At 39.0% G+C, this 9,004-nt stretch overlaps 1 protein-coding gene across 1 annotated transcript; it reads right to left on the reverse strand.

The window, feature by feature from the left end:
- Positions 1–1,249: 1,249 nt before the first annotated feature.
- LOC130733973 (uncharacterized) lies at positions 1,250–8,182 on the reverse strand. Its single transcript, XM_057586263.1, has 8 exons — positions 7,851–8,182; positions 3,871–7,284; positions 3,592–3,709; positions 3,386–3,471; positions 2,826–3,046; positions 2,172–2,258; positions 1,952–2,051; positions 1,250–1,733 (listed from the first exon to the last, which is right to left on the reverse strand). Exons 1-8 carry the CDS (start codon positions 7,938–7,940, stop codon positions 1,500–1,502), a joined length of 4,350 nt encoding a protein of 1,449 aa, XP_057442246.1. The 5' UTR covers positions 7,941–8,182; the 3' UTR covers positions 1,250–1,499.
- Between the last annotated feature and the right edge of the window lie 822 nt (positions 8,183–9,004).

The raw sequence follows: 9,004 nt of genomic DNA on the forward strand, positions 1-9,004 counted from the left end.
ATGACCAAAAAACCACCCATTCAACACAACAAATGGATGAAACCAAGGCCACAAAACTAACCCATCAATATGACAAAATGCAATAAAAACCAACCCCACCCTACAAGCTTCCCAACAGAGTTACAAAATTGAGAGACATTGGATTTGTTTTCCATTCAAATAAAGAATTGTGAAAACCTCTCACCTTTGCCTTAATCCACATGAGCGTTTCCCAGTTCCCCATCCATGATGACATTTCTCATAATCCATAAAGACCGAAGCACAGCCATCAACACCACCAATTGGGGAGTCTCTGAGATTTAATCCTGCTTAGAATGAGAAATTGAGAAAAATGTACCACTGGAGATGAAGGCAAAGCAATAGAGGCATCAAACCAACAGTAAACTGAGTGCCACACGTTCAAAGAAAAAGAGTAAGAAAATAATAAGTGGCCTCCACTTTCCTCATTCTCATGACAAAATGGACTAGAAATACGTCACGCTTCTGTAGATTGTCCCTAGTCTGAATACGATTCCACAATAATCATAATCATGACACAAATGCTTTGACGGCGTAGGAGCATGCCAGACTGAAATGAAATCAATATCTGGGCCTTCTACCTGCAAAAAACAATAAGTAGAGTTAACTGAATAGCGCCCCTCCTCCCCGGGCTCCCAGACCCACCTCAGCCTTCCACCATTAAGTACACTGTGTGAACAAGTATGGGTCAAAATTTTCCATAAGAAGAAAATAGGTATTTTAACTGAAATGTATCGAGCTTCACATGCCAAAATGGGGGAAATAGTGGCTAGTGTGACTTCTTTATTTGTGACGTGTGTGTAAAAGAAAAGTTCGACCATTTTCATTTTGCAAAGGGTCAAAGTTCAACCTACTATATGTTAAGATTCATTGATAGTAAAAGGATCAAAGCATCATTTTCGGGCTTCAGTTGTTATAGACTAAGTCTATCAATGATAAAAATAAAAATAAAAATAAAACCTAAGAGATGTGTTTTTTTGTCTAAGCATAATTCGCCAAAATCAACATATATTCATTTTACCAAATCATCATTTGCAGATTTGACAAAGACCCATCTTTAAAACATTTGATGAAATCCAAAAACAAGCCTAGAAAAAACAATTCTCAAACATGAACATGACCTCAGAGTTATTGTTAGAAAACATGAGACATACTTGCCAAAGCTACTTTTTTTTTTTTATTTTAGAAAGCAAGGTTGTTGCTAGCACAACTCTTACTATTTGATTACTTAAAAATCAACTTGTGAGGCAAAATCCCATAACAACCATAGGTATATCAAACAACCCATTAACCATGTTTGAGCTCTTGTGAGACTCTTCAGATACTGGAGTAGACTTGTCTAAATCAATTCTACATTTCACCAAGAAAACATCCCCTCGTTTTGGAGGTGTCTCGGCAGTTTGAAACAATACAAAGTTTTTAATCCAAATTTGGAAAAAATTAATATTTTACAAGCCTCCTTTGGGAAAAAGTACAAACACTCATGGTGAAAAGTTACAATCCCCTTCTTGTTGTTCCAATAAAATCTGGGATTGATTTTTTGTCAGCATCTTCTGGCACATGATGGTTCCTTGGAAGTCAAGGAAAACATAGTCCACAAACTGCGATCGCTCTGAGTTCGTCATCTCCACAAAGCCGAATGAATTGGTCCATGTTTCCACCACCCCTGGTACAGCAGGCAAGACCAGCCTCTCCACTCCCAGTTCCTTGAGCTTCTGATGAAAGTAGAATTCAAGTGAGAATATGATACTAATTAACTGAACTAAGGACTATACATTAAGTAAAATTAGTAAAATTTGATGATGTAATGTAACTATTTTCCACTTTCAAATAGCTCTGATCACTTTCAAGACACAAATATAAACCTACATCAGAACTGAATAACTGCATGCCATATCAAATTCACACATAAGTTGTATGCTTTTCAACTCACCTTCTCAAGTTCATCCATCAAAACACGACACATCCCATGCCGGCGATACTGAATTCTGGTAGCTACAAGAGGCATTTCAGCTACCTTCTGTCCAAATATCCTAGAAATTGAAATAGCATGTAAGAGGACCATCAAATGATAATGTATAAAAATAGTGCAACTTAAACAGGAAAATGCAATCATGCAAAACTAGTACTTGAAATTAGTAGTACATACTCACCTAATAGTTGCAACACTGATTACTTCATCATTTCTCTCGAGAAGCACGGTGTAGAAACCTTGGAAATTTAATCGATTAAGCTTCGAGCTGCAAAGTTCCAAAGTTATATCAGGCAATGGCTCAGAGTACATAAAAACAATGCAGTACAACTTAGAGACACATATCATGATCATAAAATTTGCACTTGAAACAAATATGTTTCTCGATTAGTAAATAGTATCGATGTACGGGACTAAAAATGCACACAGAACTGCACATTTTAAAAGAGTAAGTTTTCTGTTATGAGAAAGTTAGTATATCAGAGAATCTACAAACTACACACACCATTCAGGCTAAATATGGACATAGAGAGAGGAGAATGAGAACATCGAATTTATTACTTTTTAGTTGTGTTACCTGAATATCACTATGGTAAGTGCCAAAATAGAAAAATAGCATGTCAATTAACAGTTAACTAAAAATTAATGTAAAAGAGAAAGTAATGCTATTAAAGATGAATGGAAGAAATAAATATGATCAATGACATCTCAGCCAAAGAGTAATAAGTTCAACTCAAGATGCTTTAATCATGAATTACTAGTATGACATGAACACAATGTGCAAAGATTCCTATAAAAGGCTGTGAACATGAATTGAAGAATAAAAATGTCTGACCTTTGGCTGAATATTACTTCCTCCACCAGATCTCTGGTGGAGAAAGGGTTGGGTAATGGTTCAAAGCTTTCATGCATCACTGAGAGTGCGACACTGAGTTTACTGTAATACTCAGCCTTTAAGTTGTTGTCAGTGTTGTCCAATTTCAGCAATGTCCAAGTCAGACCGTTTTCACCAACTGAAATCGGTTTCCCTAACAGATTACGAAGGCCTGAGTGTATCTGTGGAAAATGTACACAAGTAAATGTAGTGTATAAGCAGAGACCTAATTAGTAAATGAAAATCATAATTAAAGCAAGAATGATCTGAATACAGAGCTCATTATTAAATTTCATGTGGAACAGTTAGCAAGAATCACATATAGGGAAGTAATTGACAATAAATTTTGTTTTATTTTGATTAAAAATTGTCTCTAATGCTTCAAGGAATGTAAAATCAACAATAAATAGAAGTATAAAACAGGAAAAAAAACAGCTTCAAGGTAAATAAAGAAGTATAACTTCTTCATGCAAAATATGATTAAATTTGAACTGATTATAGAAGAAGATGATTTAGTGTACCTTCTGACACTCTTGGCTGCATAAAAAAGTTTCCTGACAGCTTCCCAAATCATCTCCTGCCTTATTTCTCAGGCACTCATCATGATCTGCATAGAGTTGACAATATGACATCATAAATATTGCATTATTGTTCAACATTGTGCACAAAAATACACACTCACAAAGAAATTGGTGAAATATTGAAGCAAATAAACATATCAGCTTACATTTATGCTCACACTGAGCACAAGTAAGTAGTTCTTCATCCTTAGTCTCTTCAATCTTGACTTGTCCACAACTCCGGCAACGGCAGGATGGACAAAACCAGTCACCATCAGGGATGTCCTAAACAAGTTGAACAAAACCAGTCCAAGTTAAGAACTCAAATCCACTACAAGGTATTGGTATGGAACTATGGAAGTACTGAATTGAAGTAATCACATGATACAATATAGCACTTAATATGACATGATTGGAAAGGAAAATACTCAAAATAGTTAATTTACCTCCAAATTAAGACAGCTCATATGAAATGAAGAAGGGCACCGGTCGCATAAAATAAGCTCACCACCATAGTTGCAAACAGTACAAATGTTGTCATTTTCGCCTTGAAACAGATCAATGCTTGGCTGCTCCATAGTTTCCCCCACCCTATGTTCATGCATCACGTCTATCATGCATTCTAAGAGTGACCTACCATCCTTCAAATAGATACTAGCACAAGGCCTGCGGTCACTACTAACTTTAGCATGATTTACAAAGCCACCAAGACCATACACCTTCCGACAGCAGCGACATTTGATTCCTTCACGCGTTATCCTCCCCACAGCCACAATATAGCTCACTGCTCCACTGCTCAAGTAGCAATATACCTTATATCTTGGAAACACCTTGTTGTTCTCTATTAACCAAGCCAGAACATTTTGAGGTTTTTGTAGTGCAAGAGTAGAGGAAACCACCTCCTGCACCCTTTTGCTTGATCTTAGCACCTGTGTAGGTACTTCGATGGCTTGTGTAGGTAGCTCATCATTCCTCGGGCGCTTAGGTTCACTCGCCTGAGCAGGTAACTCATCATTCCTCTGGCGCTTAGGTTGGGTTTCCTGTGAAGGTAACTCATCATTCCTCTGGCGCTTAGGCTCGCTTGCCTGTGAAGGTAACTCATCATTCCTCTGGCCATTAGGTTTGCTCGCCTGTGTAGGTAACTCATCATTCTTCTGGCTCTCCGGTGCGCTCTCCTTTGAACTCTCTGGGCTTTTGCGTTTTTTATCCTCAGTTGATTTTTCAGCTGATGTGCTTCCTGGTAAAACATCTTTGGTATATAATTGAGGCTTTCTTTTCAGCAATTGTTTCACACTGCGAAGTAGTTCATTGGTATCAAACCTAGCCCCACTACTCGCCCCGCCAGAATTAATCCATTCTGGTATCTTGTCTTTGAGGTACGCTTTGGATGCACCTTGAATAGAACCCAAAAGCTCATGTTGAGGGGAGTAGTACAGTGTTGTCTTCCTGCTTTCAGTTGGGCCCTCAATGACCCATCCTTCTGTAAGCAGATGCTTCTTAGCTCTCACTCTCCACCTGATTTTGCCGCGGCAGTTGTTCTTTAATGCATTAAAGTAATATTTGACAACCGCTTGTGGACAAAAATCAGGGTTAGCTTCAATGTTAACATGAGAAGGTTCACCTGTTTGAGGACAAAAACCAGTTTCAGCTTCAAGGTTCTCAGGATAATCTTCACCTGTTTGAGGGTGAACATCTAACTCCTTGTTCACATTAGGTTGATGTTGATCTGACAGCAGATTTAACACATTGCTGTCAGCTGCAGCAGGAGCAGAAGCAGGAGGCACACTATTGTCATCATGTTGGGGCTGCACAGCATCCATTTGATCATATTTGTGTTTGATAACTTCAATAAGGGAAGTGTAGACCTTCTTGTCATCTGCTTCAGGCGACTTGTACCTGTAGCGTCTTCGATCTGTGAACTGTTTGTTCTCCGTCCATTCAATTGTCCATCCGAGAAACGCGAGATGTTTCCTTACTTTCGTCTTCAGAGTCTCCCTTGTTTTCCTGCTCTTACTTCCAAGAGCATATTGAGTAATAACTTCTGGGCAGAATTCAGGCTCAGAAAGTATAAGAGGTCTCCAGACTATGGAGTCCCGGGGTCTTCGTTTTTTACTTTGTTTCCCATTGTTAGCTACTGGAATTGCTTCACCAGCATCATGGATGGACATTTCTTTTTCAGACTCCGGCAAGTTCTCTTGAATTTGTTCACCAATTTTAGCACCTGAAATGCCTTCACCGAGATCATCGATGGACATTTCTTTCTGAGACTGCGGCGAGATCTCTTGAACTTGTTGACCAATGTTAGCACCTGAAATGTCTTCACCAGCATTATGGATGGACAATTCTATCTGAGTTTCCGGCGAGATCTCTTGAATTTGTTCACCAATGTTCGCACCTGAAATGTCTTCACCAGCATCATGGACACACAATTCTTTCTGAGACTCTGGCAAAATCTCTTGAAGTGGAGCTACTTTTTCCACCGGCTGCAGAATTTCCTTATCATCATCCTCCAAAGGATTTGCACCACAGACTTGATCAGTACAGAGCAAGTTTGACAAGTCCCCATTTTCCCGAGGCCTTTCAGATAGTTCAATCTCAGAACTAAGCACATTGTCAACACTGTCATTACAGATTTGATCAAGATCAAGAAAGTGTGACCATTCCCCATTTTCGTGAGGCCTTTCAGATAATTCAGTCTCAGAACTAAGCACATTTTCAACACTATCATCAAAGGTTTGATCATGATCAAGAAAGTGTGATGAGTCACAATTTTCATGAGGCTTTTCAGACAATCCAATGTCTGAACCAAGCTCATTGTCGAGACCATCACCACAGGTTTGATCTGTACTGAGCAAGTTTGACGAGACACCATGTTCATCAGGCCTTCCAGATAAATCAGTGTCAGAACCAAGCATATCGTCAAGAAGACTATCACCACTGATTTGATCATGACCAAGAAAGCTTGACCAATCGCCATTTGCATAAGGCCTTTCAGAAAATCCTATGTCAGAACCAAGACTATCATCACCACAGATTTCATCAAAACCAAGCAAGTTTGGTCCATTTTCCTCAGGGACTTGTGATGTTCCGATGTCAGAAGAACCGCCAAGTACATTCACATGACTATCACCACCATCACCATTAACATTATCAGCAGGTTCAGATAATGTTTCTGGTTCCGGTGACTTTTTCGAGAAATCCTGTTGAAGGTTTAACAATGGTCGAAGCTCTTGGAGTGTGATCACCAAGTACTCATCAATGACCTCCCCCACAGGCTCTTTCCACAAATCCTTCTCATTCAGAGTCCACTCTCCAATGCTTCTAAAGTCCTCCCTCGTCCTCACATCATACCAAATCTGCTTGATTGAGACAGGAATATAGGATTTCCTGTACCACTCCTCGTACAGTTCTAGCAGAACCCACTTCCCTCGCTGCTCCCAGTTCCCAGTAGCTTCATCCCACTCCTGCGTGATCCTCAATTGATCAATTTTGACTTTGATTTCGTCCCCCAAATCGGGGAAGAATATGCTCCTCTCCTGGCCTCCATTAGAGTTGTCGAACACAACCCCTTCCCACCAAGCCTCCTCATGATCCACATCAACACAGAGACCGAATGGAAGGTCATTTGCGCCGAATTGAACCGGCGGAGGCACTGGCCTAATGAAGCCACGCTCATAGCAGCTGTTGGATGATGAAGGAATACCTTCCAAAACATTGGAGACTCCCACCACCTCCACAAGGTAGTTCTTTCCTCCATCATCAAGAATGTTGTCATATCGCACATACCGCCTGTGCCTAGCAGAACGAGTCACAATCCCCGGGTGCCATGAACCCTGAAAACCATCCTCCACACTCCTCACCTGAAAAAAACAAATCCATGAAAAAAAATTACAAATTTTTCACTGGAAATTTCAGAAAACAACACAAGACTACCACCACATTCATGTTCATCAGCAAGGACTAATTACAAAATGCAGGTTGGAACAAAGGGAACAAATTGAGACCTGCAAATTCACATTGAAGAACCCACTCAACCCAGTGACCCACCACCACAAACAGGACAAAAATTCAACACATGCATGAATGAAAAACAATGCTCATGAGAATGCCAACCAAATCATGAATGGGAATCCAATTACAAAACCAGTGATCATACTGGGTTACCCCAATCGAAACCAAAAAATTCAACAACAGAAAAACACGAACAGAAAAAAACAGAGACAATGACAGAAGCCATGAAAGCTTGATTATCGATAAACAACAATCCAATTTCAAAAGAGAAATGAATCCAATCGAAAAACCCAAAAGGAAAAAACCATCACAGAAATCAAAACGAAATCAACAGCCCAGATTTTCATACACGAAAAAGATCACATCTTAATTACACAAAAAAAAACAGGATCATGTGTAGGATTATGATTGTTACCTCGACTTTCTCATGGAGGAGAATCTTCTTCTTTGAAAATCCTCTTTTACGAGCCTTGGTTTCAGTAACCTTCTCACCATCAACCGCCATTGGAGGGTGATTCAGATATGGAAAAATTCAGCTGAAAACACTGAAATGCAGTCTACGTAAAACCCGTTTTGGTTGAATCCAATTCAACAATGAGAAACAGAAGAAAAAACTGAAATGAGAACAATTCACAACGTTAATCTAACACACACAATTCAGATTCTGTTGTTCATGTTCGCATGGAGGAAACAGAACACGCAGAGAGAAACACAAGACACAACACAACACACTCTCTCTCACTTCAATTTCACTGTTGTTATGACTTATGAGACTATGATTCCTAAATCAATATAAAAGCAAGAAATAATTATCCTGTGTGTTCGCCCCCACTGTAAGAGAATCGATCTTATCCTCCACGTGGGAAACCTAAACACGTGTGTCATGTGTTGGCAGTTGCAGCGTGTGATGCGTGGTCCTGCCCGTATGGTATCCTTCACTTTCCTTAACAGCTTGTTGAATTGAAAGAGGAGTTAGAAAAGGCTGTGGTTTGCTGAGGTGAGGTGCATGGTATTGATCAGGAGTGGAGGTAACGTGTCATTACAAGGTTGAATCTGAGTCGGTGATGGACCCCACTAGGGCCTCATACAATGTATCACTACCTGATGTAAAAAAAAAGCTGTTTTTTTGGTCGCAATTATCATGATGTAGGTCTATCTTCCACGTAATTCTCAACAGGAATTCAGGTAAAGTTACTCTGAGTAATGAATACAATAAATTAAATTCAGTAATTAAATAGAAATTACATGTAAAAGTTTATTGGTATTAATTAGTTAAGCAACCAATAATGTTTAGTATACAAATCAATTCCACCTCCACCTAATGAAATAGATAAGGTAGAAATGAAAGAGATATTAGTGATATGATTTGTGATGTGACAGGAAATGTAGAGAGCGATAGGAAGAAAAATGTGTAGTCATTATCATGTATAGATCTTATCTTCAACGTAATTCTCAATATGAATTCAGGTAAAGTTACTCTGAGTAATAAATACAATAAATTCAGTCCTTAAATAGAAAATTACTACTATATATCAAAGTTATTAGTATTAATTAGTTAAACAAATGTGT

The sequence above is a fragment of the Lotus japonicus genome, chromosome 1 (genome assembly GCF_012489685.1).
Source record: "Lotus japonicus ecotype B-129 chromosome 1, LjGifu_v1.2".
Lineage (NCBI taxonomy): Eukaryota > Viridiplantae > Streptophyta > Magnoliopsida > Fabales > Fabaceae > Lotus > Lotus japonicus.

Excerpts from the sequence above, each read along its gene's own strand:
- LOC130733973 (XM_057586263.1), bottom strand. The coding sequence starts at position 7,940 with ATGGCGGTTGATGGTGAGAAGGTTACTGAAACCAAGGCTCGTAAAAGA. Across the intron at positions 3,710-3,870 it reads TGAGCTGTCTTAATTTGGAG|GACATCCCTGATGGTGACTG; the intron begins GTAAATTAACTA and ends CAACTTGTTTAG. Across the intron at positions 3,472-3,591 it reads TGCTCAGTGTGAGCATAAAT|ATCATGATGAGTGCCTGAGA; the intron begins GTAAGCTGATAT and ends AACTCTATGCAG.